We start from the raw sequence: 25,104 nt of genomic DNA on the forward strand, positions 1-25,104 counted from the left end.
CCCACTTGCCCTAAATGCTTGGCTTTGACTTGAGTTTGGGTGAGGGACCCGTGCAGTCGGCTTCCCCTCTAAGCCTTTTATTATAAAAGTTATTATATATATAAAAAAAGTATTTTTTTATATATATTTATTTCTTATATATTTTCTTTATAAGCCTTTTATTACAAAGTTGTTATAAAAAATAACTTACCCCACAAGTAAACAAGCAGAGATGGGATTATGCCTGGGACTTTAAAGGCTCTGCACTTCCACCTCAAATCACCAGTTCCAGAAGAAAAAAACTGAGGCTACTGAAAGTCCCTCCTTCAGTTTAAATAAGCCAGCTGAAGTTTGAAGTATTGTAAGCTTTAAAAATGTTGCTTTCAGCAAGGACAGTACAAATTTTAAACTAATTGTTCTAGAAAGCAATGACTTTTATTCCTGGGGAGCTTGGATGCTGAATCTTCTGACTAATGTTTTCCAGTTAAACCATGCAGAGCTGTCTTTCCAAAAGAGAAACTGTTTGAAAATGGATTCCTACCCAGTATTTAACAATGAGAAGGGGAATTTTGTGGCTTGAAGTAATTCAGTGCCCCAGCGTAAGGCGGTTTGCTACAGATACACAGACAGCATTCTTTTTAAGTCTGGTCACCCTTCTGCAAATGTGTCTTGTTTTGAATCATAGAATCATAGAATCAACTGGGTTGGAAGGGACCTCAGAGATCATCAAGTCCAACCCTTGAACCACCGTTGCGGTTGCCAGACCATGGCACTGAGTGCCACATCCAGTCTCTTTTTAAGTATCTCCAGGGACGGAGAATCCACTACTTCCCTGGGCAGCCCATTCCAATGTCTGATCACTCTCTCCATAAAGAAATTCTTTCTAATATCTAACCTGCTTCCCCTGTCACCTGCTAAAGGAAAACAAATATTTTATATTCTGTGTTTCTTGTTGCTTATTACATAATAAAATCTGCTCACTCAGCTGCATTTTTGTGTATTAGTTTGAATAGTTAGTTCATTATATTTTGTTGAGTAGTGTTTGATCTTCCTTTCTGATCCTAAAAATTGCTGAAATATTAAAAGGTTTGAACATTTTCTGGACTGAAAAATATATTTTTTAAATATCCTGGACTGTTCCATATTTGAATTTAACATATTATTACATGTGTTTTCAAGTGTACATAAATCATGTGCACCATAAAAATCAACTCCCCAACCTTTTAAGATCTTCAAGAACCAATATACTGAACTACACCTCTCAACACCCTATTTTATCAGCCAAAAGGCTGTTTTCACCTTACATACCTTATGTTTTTATTTTCATTTAATTACTAGGAGCCAGTAGCGTTTTCCCTCTTGTTAATTCCCAAACCCATTGTATTTTAGCCATGAATACTTTAAAAAACAGCTTTGCTATTATTTTTAGGGTACCTACACCTTATAGTTGGAAAGGTACTTAGAACATTTGTAGACTTATGCTAATTAGCAATGATTTTTCTGATCTGTGTCTCAACAACTAGACGTGCCAGACATGCCAATGCCAGATTTTTTAGTGCATGTTGAAGATCCTTCCTATGCTGAGGGTTGTTTCATTTCATTTCTCTTTCAATATTTCTCTGTTGAACCCAGGTAGGGCTTTACAGATCCCTCAAAATGTGTCTGTGTGCAAACTGGTAGAAATTGTGAGACCAGTTGTGGGTCTGTCCACAACAGGCTGCTTAGCCAGTCAGTGAGGCTGTTGCCCTTGTATTCAGACTAAGAAAGGTTTGCTACAGCAAAGCCTTTTTCAAGGAGATTTTGTTCTTAAACAGCAGAACCTTTTTGTTCAGGCAAGCTTTAGATTTTTCTCCATTTTTTTTTTCAGGCAGCATTTTACAGCTGGCTTTCCAAATAATGAATAAGGAAGATTAACTTATTTTTAGATTACTTCACTCTTTTTAAAGCCCAGAAAATTACAATTGTATTAAAAAGTGAAATGCAAAAGCAAGATTTGCTGGCTGCTATTATATCAGGAGCAGTGTGCGGTTAAACTGATAAAGTTGTATATAAAGCAAAACTGATATTTAAGCTGATAAAAATGTACATTAATGCTAAATACAACGTCTACTATTAGTTTTACACAAGTTAAATATGTAGTGCTTATTAGAATTCATAAAATTTGCCACAGGCAAATAATTATGTTCCATATATCAAGTCTGGAAGGACAGCCAACTGCAAGTAATTAAATAAATGTAGAGCATTTAATTAATTGCAATTTGCTATGAAGGCAATAAAGAAGTAAATAATAATGTGTCATCATCAGAGAGCATAAGTTAAAAATCTATTTGTTTTAAAATCCACTGTTTTATAAAGTAATTTAAAAAATATCTCATGTTTGCTAGAAAGAGGCAGTTTTGATGTTCATAAAAGGTACCATAAAAAAAATGACTCTGCTTTATGTTGTATTACTTCTCAACAGAGCAAATAACCTGAAACTAAAGTCACCTGTCAGTCTAAATTTTAAACCCCTGAAACCAGTCATGAGCCTAGCGACACATCTGATTCTCTTCAAATGAGAATGCTAAGTGAAGTAAAATATAATTTCTTGGTAACAGAGGTTATAAAATGGAGAATTTATAAACAGTTTATGGGCTGATGGAAACATCAGGACCATTCACTCTCTTTAACATAGAAAAACTGCATCAGGTAAGGCTACTTACCTTGTCCTTCCACATGAAAGAAGGTGATGCTAAATGTACTGCCTAAAAAAAAGGTCTCCAAGGTACATTTATTTTTATGTCATTTGGTCAGATACTTTTTACTCTCTATACTGCTTTGTATGAGCTAGTCTTTGTACTGTTTATTGTCTATAATGGAGATATGTATTATTGTAATGGTATCAATTAGCTGCCTTCAAGACTACAGTTTCTAGCAAGTGTGAGGAGTATCTTTATGTAAAAAGCTCTCTATTGGGAAAACAGGTAATTTCAATTTGATTTCTGGAGTATCATTAAGGGATTAATAAAAAAGAACAATGGGCTTAGAGGAGTGGGCAGTGAGGTGGATTGAGAGCTGGCTGTGTGACAGAACTCAGAGTGGTGATAAATGTAGCAGGGTTGAGTTGGAGGCCTGGAACCAGCGGTGTCCCACAGGGGTCAGGACTCAGTCTGATCTTGTTCAACATGTTCATCAGTGACCTGGATGAGGGGACAGAGTCAGCAGGTTTGCTGAGGATACAAAGCTGGGAGGGGTGGCTGACACTCCAGAGGGCTGTGCTGCCATCCAGCATGACCTGGACAGGCTGGAGAGCTGGGCAGAGAAGAACCTGATGGGGTTCAACAAGAGCAAGTTTCAGATTCTGCACCTGGGGAGGAAGAACCCCAAGAAGCAATGTAGGTTTCGGGTGGACCTGATGGAAAACTATTTGGAAGAGAAGGATCTGTGAGTCCTGATAGTTATCCATGAGCCAGCAGTGTGTCCTTGCTGCCAGGAAGGCCAACAGAAGCCTGGGCTGCATAAAGAAGAGTGTGGCCAGTAGGTCTAGAGAGGTCATTGTCCCCCTCTACTCTGCCCTGGTGAGGCCACAGCTGGAATACTGCATCCAGTTCTGGGCTCCCCAGTTCCAGAGAGACAGGGAACTACTGGAGAGAGTGCACTGGCAACCAACAAGGATGATTGGTGGACTGGATCATCTTTCTTGAAGAAAGGCTGAGAGAGTTGGGACTCTTTAGCCTGGGGAAGACTGAGGAAAGACCTTTGTAATGTCTACAAGTATCTGAAGGAGGGTGCAGGGAAGATGGAGCCAGGCTCTTTGCAGTAGTTCCCAGTGATAGGACGAAAGGCAAGAGGCACAAGCTACAACATAGGAAATTCCATTAAAACCTAAGAATAAACCCTACTTTACTATGAAGGTGACAAGGCAGTGGGACAGGCTGCCCAGGGAGGCTGTGGAGTCCCCTTCTCTGGCGATATTTAAAACCTGCCTGGATCCAGTCCTGTGTGGTATGCTCTAGGTGACCCTGCTTTACTGGAGAGCTGGACTACATGATCTCTAGTGGTCCCTACCAACTCTGGTAATTCTACTGTCATTTGTTTAATTGCTGACTAGTAATGCAAGCTAGCACACAAACCTCCTGAATTCAGCATCCCCTCTAAAATGATCTTAAAATATCCTCACATCTAATTTATTTGCAGTAACCACTTGTTGTTCATGGATTTTCATTTCTTAGATTCAGTCCATCAAAGCATGAAACACAGAAGACTATTTAATAAAAACTGAGCCAAAATAAACATATGCATGTAATGTTACAAAAAAATTGACATCTTGCCCTATTTTTTTTTGTTTACATCCTCCTCTTCCTTCAGAATCATAAGAACAGGCTAAAATTGAGTTTTGCAGAGAAACAATCGACTCCAAGACAAGCTGATTTTACTTGCTGCTCTGTGATGCACTGAGGACATCTGTATCAGTAGTCTGAAAACCTCAGCAGCTCTATTTGTTCTATGTAAATGTAAACAGAACACTTTGTCAGTAGTTACTTTGCCCAAGAAATCAGAGACACCAGCACTGTACTTATGCAAACATTATTGTGGGACACAAGGAAGATCAGGCTCTTGTACTATTACCTGTATGGCACATATATGACGGATTGCCTCAGAATTAGCAACCCCCTTGCTAATTTTCCATCTTGTAATTTTGCTTCCAGCTGGGCTTCTTGTAAGTGGCTGCACTTGCTGAAATTAACAGCAAGTTCCTCAGTCAGTGTCTGCTTCTGGGACCGATAATGCTCAATGTTTATAGTTACAGCCAGAGACTGGTGTGCAGAGCCAAGGACACTGCTCAGCTGAGGAACATTTTGCCCTCCAGGAGAAAAGGAGTAAAGAGGTCACACCTGCAGCCCTCCTCTAGGGAGGAGTGGACAAAATAAATGACCAAAATTGACCAGAGTATTCCATCCCATACACATCATACTCAGTATAAATTTAAGGGATCACATGGGTCAACCCCCCCCTTCCTATCCTTCCTGCTTCCCTTCTTCTCCTGTCCCTGTTTGCTTCAGCATCCTGGGAGGATCCCATCTGTTCCTCTGCCTGTGGTCCTGATCCGTGCCAGCCCATATCTGTGTGTTCCTGCCTCCAGATCCCGACTGCTGCTGACCCCAGGAGTCCAGACTGGACTTTCCCAGGGCTTCCCTGCACCCTTGGTGGTGACGTGAGTTATTGGGGGAAAGGGAGAGGAAGGTAGTATCTTTTTTTTGTATATTTGTATATATTTAGTAATTTTCCTTTTTATCATTACAGTTTCATTAAAATTGTGTAGTTTAGTTTCCAACCCATAAGTCTCTCTCCCTTATTCTCTCCTTTCTCTATCAAGGAGGGGGATTAATAGAGAGCACCTGCTACTTGGTTTAATTGCCAGGCCCACATTAAACCCTGACAACCCTTTATAATTTTTACACCAGCAGAAAACTCCTTCTGAAGAAAGGAATTCAAAGTAAACCCATATTTTGCCAGCTAAGAGCAGTATACACCTAAACACATACCTACCTGCAATGTCTTCCTCTGAAAGACAGCTCACACATTTAAAAAAAAGTTATTTATTTCACTGCTTTAATCTCTCTACTGTAGTGTTAGCACTTAACATAAGCATCCACTCTTCTACTGTGCTATTTACAATGCATTGAAATGCATACTCTACAAATACAATACATATTTTCAGAAATGTAAGGGAAATGCACAATTCTGTAAAGTTTTAAAAAGGGATACTCATCTGTACAGGATCTCCAAATCATCCAAAAAGTAAAATTTACAAGGCAGTATCCACACAGCTATGTCAGGACAGGTGCTACAGTGACAAAGACGAAACTTGCTAGGATGATAAAATACATAAAATTTAAGTGTTTTGGGGCACCAGATAATACATTTAGTACCGCTGAAGTTGTACATTTAGTAATACCAATATTTCTACAGAATCACAGAATAGAAAGATGTAACTGCAACCCTGGAGAATGTTCTGAAAAATATAAAATGTTATATACACACGAGGTAAATGTACCTTGGTCTTTGAAGAGGTAATTTGGGTATAAAGCAACTGATATGGGGAAGTGGTCTTTTTTGTAGGTTTTTTTTTAAACATAACATGACTAACACCTTGCAATCATTTCAATGGCACAACATAAACAAGTAACTAACTAAAATGTGAATTTCGTTACAATCACACTCAGAACCATTACAGAAAAAAATAACGTAGCCTCTTATTTTATTTGACACTTTCATGCCCCTATACAGTCGACCAAAATGTTTTTACCTATATACAAAGTCTTTCTTAGGATTACAAGCGGCACCACTGGAGGATGACAGCGTGTCATACTTGGAAAGTCAGCTTGAGAAACATCCCAGTATTCCATCTTTTAAGGTTGGAAGGTCCTTGAAAAAGTCCAGCATTCCAAACCCAATGTTTCTGGCTTTTCAGCATCAGACCATTTCCAATGCTCCTTATTCTCCATGTCCATATCCACGTGGTCACAAGTCTATAAACCAAACTGAGGCTTCAATGCTACTAAAGTGTCAAATTGATTATATCCACAAAACTTAAGTGAATAGATAATGCATGTAATATTTACAATAAACATTTGCATCAGTATTAATCAGAAACAGTTTTGGTATATACTTGAAATGATACAAAATTAATATTTTGAATGATAAAATATTTTGGTCCCCCTGGATTCCCATGAGCAGATTCGGTGATATTACAATCTTAATTTAAAAAATACTTATGTGTACCTGTGTCCATATATATAAGATATGATCTTACACAGGTAACATTTAAAGTTACATAATATATACAGACACAGCCTTTGTAAAAGGTGTTTGGTTTATATAATGGAAAAGAAGAACAAAGCTTGAAGTTGTAGTGTCAGAACTGAGGATATATATGGCTCTATTCAGAATTTTCCCGTTCTTTAATCCAATTTGGATAATAAGGTTGTCTCAAAACAACATTTCTAACGTCACACGCTGTACCAAGTATCCTTCCTGTGCTTTGTTTTTTTGCCTGCTTCTATTACAGTGTGAAAAATCAGAACTCTGTAATAGTTGCTAGCAATTCAGGAGAATGAAGCCTAATAGATGGTTGAGATGAAACAGATGTAACAAACCACTGTACGGTTGACTGAATAATGCCACGATGCTATTCAACGGCAGTAAAATCTCTTTTAAATGCAACAGAACTGCTCCTTGTATTTTAGAAAACTAAACCTTAAGTGGTCAGGTTTTGTAGGTGCTAAAAAAAAAGCTGCAAGTGAAATTATTTAATGAATTATACTGAAAGCTTTCATGTTACCATCAAGATTACACTGAAGATATGAAGCACACCAGTAGCCTGATGATTCTGAAGTATGAACTATACCATTTATATCTATGGTAAGGATCCAGTTATGCCAATGAAAAATTCAGAATTTCACCAAATTAACAAATTGCTTAAAGAGGAATCCTTTGAAATTAGTATGGAGATGCATTAAGCTCTACTTTGATACTGACTTTTTTCTTTAAATTTTTTTTGTAGATACACTGAACTTGTTAGAAGCATGACAAGTAGGTAGATTCGGGAGCTTAGTAATATTGTAATTAAAAAAAAAAAACAGTAATAATTGAAAACTCTGTGGTGCACAGTGGTACACTCCCACAAAAGCATCATTGCTTTGGAATACCTGCATGAAGTAATTTTTGATCCAGCTTTGATGGAGGCCTGAAGCACCTAAGCCTGCCTGGTCAGACAACGCCAAATAAATATAAACATGACATCTGCACGTATTTTTAAACTTGATTGTTTTCTAAAAACTTATTTCTTCTTCTCTCATACACCATTTTCCAGTATGAGCAAACTCATACATAAAACTGGTTGAATAAAGCATTTCATTATTCTGAGTTCTGAAGGTCTGTAATTCCCACATCATTTAAACCTATCTCCAAGCAAAAACTAAGAAACGAGAAACACAAAAGTCAGGAAACTGCTAAACTAGATCTCACGTCACCTATGTAATCTCTTCTTACTAGGACCCGTCCATGTTACTGCTTAAACTACCATATATCACAGACCACAGAACACAACCTCCTGCTTCTGTTAGCAACCACCCTGCCACTGCTACCAGCTTTGTGAATAACACTCAGTGTATGCTGAGGAATAAAGAGGAAGCAGAATTAAGGTTGTGTATGTTGCATAATAGGATGGATAATGATGTGTTCCAGAGAGTAGCTTAAGTGGCATATTAATTACCAGCAACATTTACATACTGAAATACTACTGAGTGGTTTGGACATTAATGAAATCAAAGGGCAGACTCTTCCCTACAACTGCAATTAAAAAAGTATCTTGGTAATCTCAGTTTTTTAAAGACACCATAAACTTTGTTCTTGTAACTATGAAGAGGATTGCTGGAATCCTCTAGTATCCAAAGACTTCGCAGCTCAGCACTTTCTGTAGTTCACCACTTTTTGTGTATGAGGCACACACTAAATACATGCACATAAAATTTATAAGCAGCTTTGAAATTTCTTGTACAAAGGCCTAAATAACTTTTCCCCTAATTACAGGTGCACTTCATCCTCGTTTAATTGCAAATATTGTTCTTTGAGTCTTAAGATGCTGCTGAACTGCACAGAAAATATGCTTATCGTTTTACTTAATGGAGTAAAATCTCTCTTAAGAACATATTACTCCTCTTGCTACTTTTCTGAAGCAAACAGGTCCTTCAAGCATTTCAGAAGTACCACTTTTTCAAGTGGTAAAAAGTCATATATAATTATGACTCATGACAGTTATAAAATATGACTGAATCAACCAGCTTAAACTGTTTAAAATTCCTACTGTGGTTTCAGAAGTCAGATTTTGGTAAAATTAAAGGTATACCAAGAATTACATATTCACCTGAATTAGATCTTAGCTAGACAACAGACCAGTTGTTTTTTAACTTCTATTTTTGAAACCAAAAGTACCATAGGCTTTGTACGCTCATGCTGCTTTGCATTAAAGGACTCAAAAGTGGCACTTACTAGTATAATACAATCTATTTTGAAGGCAATGTAGTATTCTGAAAAAGTGGAAAAAAAGCCCAGTAACCATGTATGAAGTACAGTTGCATAAATTGTGGTGTTCCCATAACTGAAGGAGGTCAATTTGTAAAACAAGGTTCAAAAGATACACTACCTTAATCGCTAGCAAAGTGTACTCCAACAGTACATTCACAATCTGAATCAAAAGAACCGTGACAGTGACTCAGAACAGCCAATGTACCAGCCAGGAATAAAGTTGCTTAAAGAGCCAACAAGGCACTCTAGAACAATATAGTGAACCAGTTCCATTTGAAAAGTGACCTCTTATTTTCAGCACAGTTAACTAGAAATTAAGACCAGCTATCAACTTCCCATATAAAAAAATTCGAGGTTAATAAAAATAAAACTACACTACCTAACATTTTGTAAGTAACCTGGGAAAGAGGTTCATAGTGCACAGAAAGGACACTACACAACTGTTTAGCACATCCACAAAAATTGTAACAAATGACGTTCCTATGAAGTAGTAAAAGGCAGCAATATCCTTCTGTTCCCTCAGTGAGGTAGAACAATTAACCTTCTCAACACGCCACTCTGGTGCAGATATGGACTTTTACAGTATCCTTCGGTAGCAAATCCAGGATTACATCTTTATCCCCTCCTGTTGACTAAGCTGTGATAATGTTTTCTTAATGCGTAGAGCCGTCAGCCTGGCAGCTCCATTGGCGTACCAGCACTCCCGCATGATTTTTGCCATTACTCGTAATGCCTGTGAAGGAAAGACACAGAATTACATGTACTGCTGTTTCTATGTGTAACATCACTTCTGCCTTAGCCTCCCTGCGTTTCTGAAGTCTATTATTAGTATTATAGCTGCACGGAAAAGTGATTTGTATGAAAAACTCGAATTCTTCCTTTACACCCATGGACCCGAGATGGACAGAGCCCCAGCACTTTGGACACACCAGGCTGGACTCCCAAGAGGCCAGGCAGGAAGAAGCCACGGCTCCTGGAATTTGCCAAGACAGAGCAGCCACTTATAACACCCACTAGAAGACTAGACAAGGAACATACAGGAAAATATTTTTTTTTTTAAATATAGTAGAGCTGAACTAGTATTTTCAGTAGAATTTCAGCCCACATGTAAGTATTTCAATGAAAAATCAGTAGCTTGTCTGTAACTGTTTGGGTTTTTTTCTTTCCCAAATTTTCACATTAGACAAAAATACTAATTTTTGTTGTACCTCTGGAAAAAGTTAGGTCAATATATAGTAATTCAGAAGTTATCAGCTGTCTTCCTCAAGTAGTTCTGTAATGACTGAAAATTTGAGTATCTGTACCTTTCAAGCTGCCATTCTTTGAAATCTGTGTTACTACACAAGTAACTACAAATAACTATAAATAACTGAAGAAGAAAGAAAGCAACACATTCCAAGATTTTATACTCAAAGCTGTATTACACTGAGCTGCTAAGTAAATTTACAGGATTGAAATGTATTTCAGGATTTTAAAAATTACATTGTCATTGCACATCATGACCTTTCTCTCCTGTGTCCTCTTGCTCAATCTCTTATCTCAGGCCTTTACCCATATATTCATTTCACAAATGCCAAAACCCAGTTCCCTCTTCCATCTCATCAATCTCTCAGCTTACTGCAGCTGTTCTCCCAAGATCCGAATCAGCAAGCACTGCCTCTGGAGTAAGCAATATGAATAAAACTGGTTGGCAAGGCAAGAGCTCACTGCTATGCATACTACCTACCACCCATGTGGTGACTACCAGCATCATGAACTCAGGTAAGCACGTCTACAGAGGCACGGTCAGGAGGTCACTACATGCGCACTGCAGTTCCAGGCTTTGGCTTACTAAGAGTCTTGCTGCCTCACAACCCTGTTCATCTTTCAGTAAGTGGATACAGTACAAATTGAGACACACAAAATACTAAGGCCACCACGGTTTTGAATTAAAGTTCTAATGTCATTTACTATTTTGCCCAGCCTGTAGGATAGATGGAAGATACCATCTGCATCACAAGAAGCCCTGCTGAGGTGGCAGAGTACTGAGCTGCCACTAGCAAGTACACTTCTTGAATGAGATAACCAGCCTAGACACAAACCAGCTGGCACAGATCTGATTAGCTCATGTATCTTTACTACCCCTTTGGGGGCTAACCACAATAGGTACTCACTCCAGCCCCACACAGCCACTCACTCCATTACCAGTGGGATAGGAGAGAGAACCAGGAGGGCAAAAGTGAGAAAATCTGTAGACTGACAAAGAATTTAACAGGCAAATGGGGGAAACCAAGCCAAAACAAAGACAAACCAGTGATCCAAAATCAATTGCTTACCACCATCCAACTGATGCCCAGCCAGCCCCTGAGCAACAGCAACCCCTGGTAAACTCCCTCCTCACCCAGTTTTACTGCCAAGCACAACACTGAATTGTCTGACATATCCCTTTGGTCAGTTTGGGTCATCTGTCCCAGCTGTGATCCCTCTCAGTCTCTTGCTCACTCCCAGCCTACTCAGTGTAAGGAGGGGCAGAGTGAGAAACTGAAAGTCCTGAAGGTGTATAAGCACTTTTCAGCAACAGCTGAAACTCTGGTGTGCTATCAAACTGTTTTGGTCACAAATTCAAAAAACACCACCATACTGGGTACTATGAATAAAGTTAATTCAATCCAGGTGTACAATCCCCAGTCGCACAATTTATTTGCAGTAAAATAAATATTTTTTTTGCAGACTTCTTCCAATGCAATTCAGTCCAGCTTTAATTTACAATAGTGTCACCTGTACTTCACAGGAGTGAATCCTAGAATCCTCCATGCAGGGTTAGCTATTTTATTTTGTGAAATTACATTAAATACTAATATGTAGGCAAGGATCAATAATGATTTCATTCTGATCCCAGTGGGCTTTATTAAATAAGTTCTTCTAGAACACTTCTACCTTCAACAAGCACACTTTGTGAACCAATGTAATCAATAAAAACTAGTATTCATTAAAGCAGTTTTAGCAAGGTTAGTTAATACCTCACAGCTCTGCCATCTGTTTGGAATATTGGGTCTTAACTTCTGCTCACACACAACTTTCCTCATTTCTTCAACAGAAGGATCTGAAGGAACAAGGTCATAGTATGGCAACTGGTAATCTTCATGAATTCCTGTAATAGGATGAAAACAGCTTTATTTTAACACATTTAACATACTTAACACTAAATTAGATATTCTTTTTACTGTGTTATCAGTATAGTTTTCTTTTTTTGCTTTAATTATTACAAATTACATTACAATGACTGACAAATTAAAAAAAATAAAATCCTTAATCATGCCTTAGAAGTGTTTAGATTTCCCTTGAACAATTTTTCATTTTGGAATTCATGTATTCGGAAATGATAGAAGCTATATAAAATCTTTAGTATGCTATATTAGAGACACACTTCTTGGAAGTATATGATTTATAATAGCATGTTTTATTTTAAACAAGGTGTGGATGTATTCTGAACACCCTTTAGCTAACCCTTACTTGTGGCATTTCCTCCTTGCTCTCAAGGACACTGAACATCCCCCTCTTATTTCCTCTATTTAAATAAAGTTTTTTTTAAAAAAATTAATACAGACAAGGTTATTTCCTATTTTCTTCAACAATTATGGTTCATCAGTTTACAAAGAAGATGAATAAACCAGTTATCATTTACAGGATTAACAGTTAGAAAGTCCTGAGACATACTGTCTATTAGCTTGCACTGCTTTTAGAGCAACCTCTTAAGTTTAATGAAGTTCTTTAAGTTACATATAACTCTGTAAGGATTTTGTAAAGATTGTCACATACCACCGATAGAACACCGCCGAGCTATTTCCCAAAACACTAATCCCATCGCATAGATGTCTGCTCGTTTGAATGACTCAAAATGTTTCATATTTATAGAATCATCTAGAACTTCAGGTGCCATGTACCTATTTGCAATAAAAAAAGAGAAACATTTAATTTCATAAATACTAACCTTAGAGAAAGTTCAGTGCTACCGACCAGCTCAAACCCAAATTTAATATTTATGTGGAAAATGAGACACAGGAAAGTCTGCTTCATTAAGGTAATGCAACCAAATACCTTTCAGTGCAAATAGAGTAAGTAAACCAAGAGAAATAAGCAAAGGAATATGGGGAATAAGTAAAATGTGAAACAATAAACAAATGCTACCATAAGCCTGATAGACTTGATGGGATAACAGACATAATGACAAAGACCAAAAGCCTCCGGTTGCTGACAGGCTACTAGGAATGCCAGGACAGCTTTAGAGAGGGACACTCTGGATACTGTAACTGCTAATAAATGGGAAATGAGGAACAAAAGGCTTGGATATATTCAAGGGATATTGCAGGATCTGCAACGCTTATCAAGTAACCTTTAGGAGGAGGAACACAAGTGGGACAATAGAAAAGGTTACCAAGGGAGCCAGCTGCATGATCAGTTGCCAGTCACTATGCTTGTCTGACCAACCTCTGCATCTGTTCACTGCAGTGTATCCTACATCTCCTTACTGAATCCTGTCCTGGTTTATACCAGGAGAGAACCAATTTTCTGTCTTGTCATTTTGCTTTCAGCTAAGTTTCCTCTAAGTTGCTGCACTTGCTGAAATAAACAGCAAGTTTCTGTCAGTGTCTACTTCTGGGACTAATAATGCTTGTTTATAGTTACAGCTAGAGAATGGTATGCAGAACCAAGGCCACTGCTCAGTTCTGAGGAACATCTTATGCTCTGGAAAGAGGAAGGGAGTGAAGGCGTCACACCTGCAACCTTCCCTTAGGGATGAGAGGACAAGACAGGCGACCAAAACTAGCTAAATGGACTATTCCATCCCATACACGTCATACTCGGTATGAATTTGAGGGATGACGAGGGTCAAGACCTTCCTTCCTTCTTCTGTTCCTTGGCTGGAATCCTGGGAAGATTCCATTCATTTGTCTGCCTGTGGCCACAATCTTCTCTCTCTTGAATCTGTGTGTTCCTGCCTCCAGCTCCCAATTGCTGCTGACTAAAGGAGCCCAGCCTGGGACTTATAAAAGGGTCTGCCCTTCAGCCTTGATGGTGACGTGAGTATTAATGAGGGGAAGAGGAGAGGAACACGGGATTGGGCTTTGCGTATACTTGTATATATTTAATATTTTTTTCTTTTTATCATTACTATTTCATTAAGGCTGTTCAGTTTAGTTTCCAATCCATAAGTCACTCTCCCTTATTTTCTCTCCTTTCCTTAATCATGGAGGGGAGTGGGATTAATAGAGAGCATCTGTCGGTTGGTTAATTACCAGCCAAGTGTTAAACCATGACAAATCCTCGTTATTTTTCCATGCACCCTCATTCTCAAACTCATGCACACTTGTGCTCGTGCTCTAACTACCACATGCCAGCAACTGTCACAGCTTAGCAGTTTGGGTGGACCAAAAAACAGAGGACAGAATTATTCTCTATTACACTTCCCCCCCACCCTTCCAGGAGGAAGATAAAAGGGGAAATTTTAAAAAGATGGAAACACATTCACTAGAACAGGGGAAAGGCAATAACATATGGGATAAAGAAAAAAAATACAAGTATATACAAATATATATACAACCCGATCTCGATGGCAGCAGGGATAGGTTCCTGAGGGCCCTTGAGGCAGGGCCTGTTCAGGAGGGGGCTCCAGGGCTCTTTCCAGCACCCGCTGGATGTGGATTCTGGAGAGCAGGTGGGGAGCTGGGGGTAAAGGAGCGAAGGGGAACAGCAGCGAAGCAAGGAGCGGGGGAAAGAGAGGAGGGGGCTGGGGTCTGCCTGAGCTTAGAGAGTATGGGCAGGGAATGGGAGGGAAGAGACCCCTCCCAGAGCCTGAAAGCCCTTCTGATTCAGTTCCTCAGACTCAAACTAGGACAGCAACCAAAGGCAGGTATGAGTGAATTCCAGACTAGCCACCAGATTCAGACAAGGGATGAGGTTGTCTTTGAGCCTTGGGTGCTAGCAACTGGAGGGAAGGAGGGTCTCAGCCTATGTGGACAGAAAGGGAACTGCAGATCCTAGGAATACATGTCCACAGGTCTTCTCTACAGTGGGGGAAACAGCATGAAGGAATTTTGGGCCTGTAACTGCAATAAAAGAGAGTGAAGCCATCCCTAGCACCAGCAATTGGAGCAAATGAGGGCCTCTGCTCCAGACAGAGGTGGGACCATAGATAACAGGCTTCAGAGTGATCTAGCTACAGAGAAGAACTGGAATGAGAGAAGCAGGGTAAGGGCCTCTCAGCACCAGTAACTCAAGTGGGAATCACAGATCATAAGGTCTGTATGCCTGAGAAGTAGCTGATAGGTGGGACAGAAAGTTTGTATTTTCCCCTAACCCGGTGTGAATGGATGTAATTCAGTAGCAAACTTCAAGCTGGTTTAGCCAGCAAGTGGCTCAAACAGGAATGTCTCACAGGGGGAGGGGCTGTGTTAGTATAGGAGGAAATCAATGTATGTAGATATGCATATAAGTACATGCATCTGTTTGCATTAACCCAACACAGCTGGTGAGTAGTAGACCTGAGGAGTACAGAAGAGGGCATGAGACACATTAGAGGAAATTAAGACGGTTGTAGTGATAGTTGACAGATTCATAAATATGCATAGGCATATATAAAGCTAAAGAAGAGTGCTTGTGTTTTCACTAATGAAATTCAGTCATGATTAGCTGAAAAGAAGGAAAGGGACATCAGTACGATACTTGCATTTTATACAAGTTCTGACAGTATTTTATGTGGGTGTTGAAGACAGCACATGATATACAGCAATCTGTGTCATCAGCTCTGTAGTACTGCATTTATCTGTGTTGCCCAGTCACACTACTGGTTCAATCACAAGAAAGCAGGAGCAACATCCATGGACCCAAGATGGACAGAGCCCCAGCCCTTTGGACACACCAGGCTGGACTCCCAAGAGGCCAGGCAGGAAGAAGCCACAGCTCCTGGAATTTGCCAAGATAGAGCAGCCACTTATAACACCCACTAGCAAGAGCAGACAGGGAACAGATAGGAAGGGCTGATTAAAAAAAAAAAAGTACCACTAAGGATTCCTTGGGAACAAAGGCTCTGAAGTAACTGATCATCTGGTTATGATCAGTAACTGTTTTTTTTTTAATAGCAAATCCCATTTGGGTTACACATTAACAACTGTGCTCACAAGAAAAACTTTATCAACATTTCTGCAACAGAAAAATCTGTGACAGACTTTCAACTGAGAAACAAGGATGAGGAAACCGGTCATGGCATCCAAATGACTGCTACCTTGTTTACTGACCAGGTCTAATGTGGGAATATTAAGCAAAACATTAGTGTGAACCATATCGTGAGTTACTGACAGCAGCATTCCCATGGGTTGCTGGAAAGAACAAGTGGTATTTGCTGTACCAGTCAAGAACAGTTCTACTATTGCTCTCTCAGTTTGGTATAGGTCTGACAGCTAAATCAAATACGTAATGTTTAGCAGAGCTCAGTGTTTCTCCACTTCATTGCCCTGTCAATCTCAAGCTGACATATTAATGACACAGGCAAACAATGACATCAGGGCTTTGGAGATCACAGTTATCTGGTAAAAAAAAAAATCAAAGCACACAGATTATGGGAACAGAACAAGAGCAATAGCACATTTCAGGATGATCAGTCCTTTTAGAACTCTCTCAGCACTACTGTGCCTTATGGAAATGATATACATACAAGGAAGCAAGGGCTACCAACAAAAGACGAAAAATGCAACCAGTCATCCAGAACTTCAAAGAGAGTTGCTGACATGAGACTTCTCCTAAGCACCATACAGGCATACAAATTCCCCACAGATAATACACATAGTACAAGCAGCAGAAAACCGTCCAAAGAGGAACATAAGGTTTACTTTGACAGTATTTACTGAATGAAAGCAGAGTGTTAAGTTTACATAAATCAAAATCTTCACTATGCACAAGGCTCAGATTATTTCAGGCCACTGATATCAAAAATTTTAAAATCAAGAATGCAGGATGGAGGTTGTTCTAATGTTCTCCAATAATTTTGCATTATTGGATATCAGTCTTATACTACGTCATGTACTGGACAGTACAGTGGTAAGTTTTGGCTCTAGAAAAAAGAATATTGATCCAGCTTAAGATCACATGTGGACAAGATGAGTGATTGTAGCTGCTGGAAAAAAAACACAGAAACCAAACCCCCAAACACGTTGCAAGACTGTCAGCCATAATCACTTATACAAGCAGTATAGGAGTTTGTTTCCATGTTATCAACCTGAGGACATGGGTTTTAACAGGAAAGCCCTTAAGATCCTGGAATGTAGCAAAGGAACTGAACTCATACCCTCAAAAGAAAAAATTCCCTCCCCATAAATGTGACTTCCATTGAACTTATGGGCAAATTGACCTCTTACCATGGTCCTTCATTACTGCACTTAGATTGGCTTTGGCTTCCATAACACAGAATGGTGACTGCTCAAGAAGCCTGAGATATTATTGCTGGAACAAGAGAGGTGAAAGGCAAGTAAGGTCATCTCGTGTGGTTAGCAGAGAAGCCGTTTCACGGCTATCAGACAAAAGGGAAAAAAATATTCATCTCCTTGTCAGCTTATATATTGGGAGTGAACTGCTTGTTAGAAACAGTACTTTAGGTCCTGGAGAGAACTACTCTAGAAATACTAACTTTGATCTTCTGAACAAGGTCTGCAGCTCAGTACTCTCCAAGAATGAAAGAACAGGCCTACAGAAAAGTTTACCCATTATGTTCAGCGTGGTCTTGCCAAACTTTGGGTGCCTGCTGACCTCTTCCACCCCCCATCCCTTTTAGTCCTTTATAACTGTATTAGATGCCTACATTTCTTGTATAACATAAGAAGTTTGGTGTCATCAAACAGGACCCACACAAAACATGCTCTCTTTAACCAAGCCTGTTCTAGCATAGCTAGAATTCTGTTTATATTGGGTTTATGTTAACTGCAGAAAAGCACCCATGTTAAGGCAGAATTCACAGCCAAATTTCTTCTAAACACTGCCTATTTTCACTACAATCTTTTTTTTTTTAACTTGCCTGAGAGAATAAGAAAGAGAATCCTTCCCAATTTGAAGTTCACATTCCCTGTTCTATGTTGCAGACTGAGCTGTTAAAAGGACATAGTTCACACCCTCTGGTAAAGCTATGCCTCTGAACATAAAAGAAAGATTCATTCAGATAGAGAGAAAGATCATCAGTTTGACTTAGCACTTACATTGCTCACTCAAGAGCAAGTTTTCTTGCTCCCTAAATCACATATCTTTACAATAGATTAGGAAAAATACAAACTTAGGAAAGTGTCCCTGAACTTACACACAGAGCTTCCAATATGCAGAAGAGGTACCAGCAGTGGCAACCAGTGGGGGTTAAAGTTGTTATTGAACAGGTAAGATCTTAACCTTACTATGAAAAATGAACCAGAGGTGCAGTTACTTACCTAAGAACACAAAACAGAGAGGAAGAGGGGACCAAGCCTTTTAGGAAAATGAACAATTTCCAAAAGGTAGAAGCAACTAATGTCTTTAAAGTGGCAAACAGTCTTAGTCCTGCTGCTGTCAGCTGCAGCAAGAAGTGAATTGCAGCTTCACTCTTGTGAAGAAGTGTAAGAGAGATAAACAAGCAATTTAGTAGCACCTATGTAAGAAGGGATAAGAAGGATCTACAGACACAGCTAAAATAATGCTTTCTCCAAAGACGAGACTGAAAAAGTAACTGATTTGCATGTAGGTGTAGTAGAAAATACTAAGCCCTGCATAGTATGTACCCTTCACACAGCTAAGTCTGCAATGGAAAGTTATGAAGTAGTCTCCTCTTTTGTTATCAATGATTACTGGAGACTTTGAGAAGGAACAATGCCCAGAATTTTACTATCTAGTAGGAATTCAGAAAATAAATCTCACCTGACCATTTGTGTGGTATTTTTAAATTTGGCACAGGACTGGCACAGCAGAGCTTCAGAAAAAAAGTAATTTCAGCAATATAATGATCACAGTACACATTCTAAAGCTTTTGCCCACTAAGACTTAAAAAAGTCGGGTTTTTTTCTTCCTAAAAGCCATAGTTAAAGGGGCATCCTAGTTCACTGTAAAACCCCAATCACACCCTCCAATACTGCTAGGGCATATTCTGAAATTAGTCATGTACTGCCCTGAATCACTGGGCTTCCACATGTTTCTCTGTGACAGGCATACAAGCTTCTGTTTGACATACCAGTGAACCTATGGGCCTCAAAAGGACTAAAAGCTACTCTGACTGCACAACTCTGTCCCTCAGATTCACTGTTAGTGCTGCTAACTCTGTATGCTGTATAGCTGCACAGATTGCTAAAGGAACTTAGTATTTGCTTCAGAATAGCTTTGATTTGTTATTGTTTGAAGGTCCAGCAATGATAAATTAGAGTCAGTAAGTTTAATTGCACCTGTGTTGATGGAGTTAAACAGCTCTGAGTTCTTTCAAGGACAAGAATACTTGCATTTCCAAATTCAGTAGGCCTTTAAAAGAATGGAAGTATACTGACTCATCTATTAATAATTCTATTTATGCATTAGCTGACAAATGTGACTGCTGTTTTGTGTTCTCATGTTTCTCTCAAAAATATGACCCCATGAAAACCGACATCCATGTCTCTGCACCTTGTATATTCTTGTATTCACACTGAAAAAAACCCCAGCTTTTCACTTCCAATGTCTTACACTCCAGACTGGACTGCACGTAACACTTTAGGTCAAGAGGAAATGAGTTCAAGTTGCACCAGTGGAGATTCAGATTACATATTAGGAAAAATGTCTTCACTGAAAGAGTGGTGAAGCATTGGAACAGGTTGCCCAGGGACGTGGTGAAATTGCTGTCCCTGGGGGACAACAATTTAGTGGTTATGGTTTTGTAGGACTGACAGTTGAACTTGATGATCTTGAAGGTCCTTTCCAACCATGAGGATTCTATGATTTCCATTAACACAAGGCCAAAAAAGAATAAAGACACTGCAATAAAGTCTCTAAAACTGTAATTCGTGAAGTGCCCTACTTGTTTTGTACTCTACCATAAATATCTTGCAAGTGCTCAGTGTTTTACACATGCTAGAAATAGATACCAAGATTCAACATGCTTTTTAAGCACACACTTACTAACTAAAGTTTCAACCTGCAAGGAAGCATCTAGGAACTCTACTTGGCATTATTTAAATTTTCCCGTTGCTTGTGTTTGATCCGAAGTCTTCTATATGGGAGAAGGAAAACAAAAGCATTGTATTATAAAAGTCACGTGACACACCATGTTAATACTTTTACCTTTTTGTTCCCACTCTGTGGTTTGGGGCAATATCAATCGTGTCTGTAGCTGAATCATGCCTAACTGCCAATCCTAGGTCTGCAATGCAGCACGTTCCATTCTTTTTTACCAATATATTCTTTGATTTCAAATCTCTGTGGGCAATAGCTGGTTTGCCTGCAAGGTAAAAACAGTAGAAATAACACATTTGTAAAAAAAGATAATCACTCTCATTTTAAACCTGGTGCGGATTTTATTTGAAGTTACTGAATTCTTTCCAGTTCTGCTGCTTTATATGCATCAAGGGAACTCCCAAAATTATTTATTGCAGACTTGCTGGGTGTCCAGAAAAATGCTTCAAATGTCTATAGAATTAGTCCACTCAATGCTTCAAATGTCTATAGAATTAGTCCACTCAATGCTTCAAATGTCTATAGAATTAGTCCACTCTACTGCTCCTTTACCTCTTCCTGCAACTATTACTGTATACACATAGTACTAGCCACAAAAAAGATTTCAGTATCTCTAGAAATAGACCAGTAGCACAACCAAAGTTGGGAAGATACAACAGGCATCATTACTTAGTGCCTTTTAATAGGTATTTTGTAAGAAGTATTGTTACTTCACAAAACCTTGATATACTATAAAAAGGAAGGTAAAAACCCCTTCTGAATCAAGAAGTTGTCACAGGGCCAAAACAGACATTTTTCAATTCATTCAGTTCCACAAGGGATTAACTTTGGTTTCTGTCCTAGGGTTCAGATGCCCTCTGATCTCATAAGTAGCTATGGGCAAGGGAACTACACGCTGAAAAAGGCCGCATGTTCTGACTAAAAAACAGAATTACAGCAGAAAGAAGTATATATGTGTTATTTTTAAAAAATCCAGTATTATTCAAATGACAGGCTGAATACTTTTGATTACCTTGTGTGCCAACAATTTCCATGTGAAGATGAGCAAGACCACTAGCAGTGGACAAAGCTAGTTTTATCATTCCTTCCACTGTCACTGTATACCTGTTCAGGTAATCAAAGAGTGATCCATGTTCATGATAGTCTGACACCAACCACAGCTGAGTCCACGTACCATTGTCTGCAAAATAACACTGGCATGAATATCACAGATACACAAAAGATCAGCAAACCAGGTATGTTATTTTAATACAATGCTTATCAGGCACAAATTATACTTTGCAAGTAACCTAAGCCATTTAGACTCTTAAATCTTAAATTCTATCTCTGTAACATTTAAATGTCTCTGTAAGGGCTGGGATCACCATGCAAAACTTCGTAAACAGTTTAGTAAGTATTCTTTTATTTAAATTAAAAAGTGACCAAAACATAACAAGACAATGCCACTGTGACAGTTAGGTGAAATACTTAAGGTATTTAGCCAGGCCCTGCCTTCCCTTAACTTTTCTGCTTGGGGAAGCAACAGTGCTGATGCAAAGCTAATCCTGTCACTATTGGTCTAGCACAATATTGTCCAGGCTACTAAAAACCAAACCAAACCAACCAAAAAAACCCAAAAAACCAACCAAACAAAAAAAAGTCTTTCAAGCTTTGCCCCATAACTCCTTCAGTCTTGCCATAACCTATCCTCTGTCCTCAGCCTGGGAGACAACTTGCAGTTACCACCAGCTGGTGGATTTTTCCTCCTGCAGCAGAAGCTTGCAAACTGCAATCAGACACATCACTTAAAAAAATCAAGTCAAATCCCACCTCTGGTGACCTCTAAGTTGCTGGCCAAAACTGAGGTTTCTAGCAGGCACAAGGGTAAAGGGAATGAAAAAACACTGATTATGAGGAAACCAGTTTGCTGTATGATTTTTCACTGAACCATAACAGAACAAGACAGGCCATAACACATTTGCAGATATCCCAAGGCATATAAATAACAGATAAAAACTAAATTGTTCACATTAAACTAGCGAACACAAAGCACCCTGAAGTTTAAACCACAGAAAGAAAGAATATTAAAGGAATCTAAATAAAGAGAGGCCAAAAACTTGTTTGGGGTTTTTTTTTTAACCTAAGTAGTAAATATAGATCCAGAAAAGAACAATCTTGCTGCCAAATAGGTTTTCCACTCTTATTTCATTATAAAAACAACTCTCGTGGCAGATCTGAGAGCTGTTTTTAAAGTTAGCTGCTTCTGTAGAAGGGTCTTTCATGTCTTTAAAATACTAGTTATCCCACCAAAAAAAATTCAGTTGGACATCTATCCTGACAGCTACTACTCCCCAAGAACAAGTGTGATAGCTCAGAACAAACAAACAAAATCATTATGTAGTAGTCCCAAAAGGCTATCAAAATGCATACTCAAGAAGTAAATATGAAAACAGGCATGAGAGAACGGAATTCAGAAGTTAGTTCCTATCATACTGAAATTTTTTTTAGTTTCCAAACAGAAGGTTTTTTAAATTTTCTGCTCTATCTTCCTCTGCTGCCCTCCACTTTGCCTGTGAAAGTCACAAAGGTACAAAATGCCTGATCTACAGACTACCTGAAAAAGATCTTTATAGAAGCACATGTGCTTATCTTTAATAAGCACTTGGGTGAGGGTGGCAAAACTTTCAAACATCCTTTTTACTGGGGTGTTTCTAGGGAGGCCTGAGATGCTACTAAAAATAATTAAGAAGCCACCAAATACTTCAGAGTAAGTAAGCAAAGTCTACACTCAAACAATTCTCATGATGGAAATAAAATTCTGCCTTACTACATTCACAGAATACTGTCAATTAAGTTGTTAATTTAAACTGGCAAAAGAAAGCAGTAAAATTCTCTAACCTGTAAGAGATGCTTAGAAAGCTGCTATTGCTGTGGGAGACTTCTTATAATATGCCCAGTGAAGTGACCCCTAAGCTTTGTTTTTTCAAAAAGGAAAAAAGGAAACTAAAAATATTTTGTGGTTACAATTGCAGCTTCTTTTGTTACTGGACATACCCAAGCATGAATCTGTAGAAGTGAGCATACTATTAAATACGAGTTTTTCCAATGAGAATTACTATCTCTGAAAAGTAACTCCAACAGCATTGGATTCACTGAACCAGTTTTACAGAACCATTAGAACCAGGTATGTGTTTAGAGGCATTTAAAAGTGGTCGCAAATCCATTTAGTCAGAAAGGTCCAAAAAGCTGCAGAATTTTAAAATAAGCCAACTTAATTAGCTTTATTCTACCACTTCACCAGTTATGACTCTACCCTGCCTGAAATAATCCTCTTCTGTGCACTAACAATACACACAGTCATTATTTAATCCTGTATTTGATCTCTCCTATTTCTTATGAATGAGATACCTCAGCAGGTGTCTAAACTAGACAACAATAAGCAGGGAAATTAGTAATCTAATTTTAACTAGTCTACCAGATGTATTTTGTTTAAACAGATCTTTTTAATATGTCAAAGTTTCTGAAGAACTACCATTGCTTTGAGTCAAATTACAGTGTATTTGTCTAAAGTTTTCCCCCTCTGCTGATTATAGACTCTTCTACTTGTTTTACCTTACTTACTACCTGCAAGTTTTAATATTCAGTCTGTTTTTACTTTCCTTCCAAAGCAGAAAATATAAAGCTGGGCTTCTGAAAGAAGCCATGATTCCTTCTTACTGTGTGTCAGATTTGGGTGTGTCATACTGTATGTAAGATTTTAAGGAACAGTGTTACATTCAAGCTTACAATTAATTACAGATAAACTGAAATGCAACATAAGTACTATCTCACTACTAGATGGGACCTACTAAATTTTATGTACCTTGCCATGTTTGACAAGCTACATTCATTTAATGATCTAAGCAGAACACATGTTATGATGAACCTCAGTTTCTTACATTTTTGACAGTAGTAAATTATTGCCAAATAACAATTAACCTGACTGAATATTTTTGGCAGCACAGTGAACAGCATCTGCCAGGAAGCTTTCAATCACAGGATTTATGTTATCAGGTAAGAAAAAGCAATTACACTCAGTAGTAATTACATACAGTAGCACAGCCTTCCATGACAAGCTAACCTAATTTAGTTCATACACACACCATATATAGCTTTTCAGTTATGAGGAAGGAATGGAGAGGCCAAAGTACTGTAGTGCATCCAGTTATCTGAAAGTGTTGACAGAAGTTTTTGTTAATGCTTTCTTCTGAAAGGTAATGTGTGGTGAAATTTGTGATTTCAGATTAAAATAACTGAATGAAACAGAAAAACCTTTGAGCTCTCCATCCTTAATGTAAGAAATTCAGGGTTTTTTTTTGTTTTGCCAAATTTTTGTGCCTGCAAGAAAAACCAAGAAACTTTCATCAGACTGAAATCATGACTAATCAAACTCAAAAAAATGTACCTTAGTCAATAGTTAAAGGAATAGTTCTTCAGGAAACAAGTACACCATTTTAATACTAGGAATTAATAATTAATTCTCTTTTTCCATTTTTTTTTCTAACTAGAGTACTAAATTAATAACTTCACATATCTCAGCCTCAAAAATGGACCCTCTATTTTATATTAGAACAACAGAATTACCCATGACATCTTTTGGTGTATCTTACTAGGTTAAAAGGGAAGTAAAAGTACAGGCATTCAGCAGACGTGTGGGCTGACGTAAGGTATTTCCTTTTTGATACCAAACTTAGCCAGTATTTTAACTTGATTGCAGAAATTATACTCAGTATTTTTTCAGATTTAAACAAAGCACATTTTCCAGGAAAAGATACTTTTTTCATTCATTAAACCTATTGGAAGTCTGCTACTCTCCGAGATCCTCTAGTAACAGGGTTTTTTTCCTAGTCTTAA

The 25,104-nt window shown here is 38.5% G+C and overlaps 1 protein-coding gene across 1 annotated transcript in view; it reads right to left on the reverse strand.

Annotated features, from left to right (window-relative positions):
* Positions 1-5,547: 5,547 nt before the first annotated feature.
* TGFBR1 (transforming growth factor beta receptor 1) overlaps positions 5,548-25,104 on the reverse strand; it is a 31,847-nt gene continuing 12,290 nt past the window's right edge. The window contains exons 5-9 of the mRNA XM_030444882.1: positions 21,245-21,412; positions 20,341-20,497; positions 12,847-12,971; positions 12,048-12,178; positions 5,548-9,781 (exon numbers count right to left, since the gene is read on the reverse strand). Coding sequence (XP_030300742.1) covers positions 9,656-9,781; positions 12,048-12,178; positions 12,847-12,971; positions 20,341-20,497; positions 21,245-21,412 — 707 coding nt within the window. The 3' untranslated portion in view covers positions 5,548-9,655. The remainder of the gene's footprint in view (positions 9,782-12,047; positions 12,179-12,846; positions 12,972-20,340; positions 20,498-21,244; positions 21,413-25,104) is intronic.

The sequence above is a fragment of the Calypte anna genome, chromosome 2 (assembly GCF_003957555.1).
Source record: "Calypte anna isolate BGI_N300 chromosome 2, bCalAnn1_v1.p, whole genome shotgun sequence".
NCBI classification, from domain to species: domain Eukaryota; kingdom Metazoa; phylum Chordata; class Aves; order Apodiformes; family Trochilidae; genus Calypte; species Calypte anna.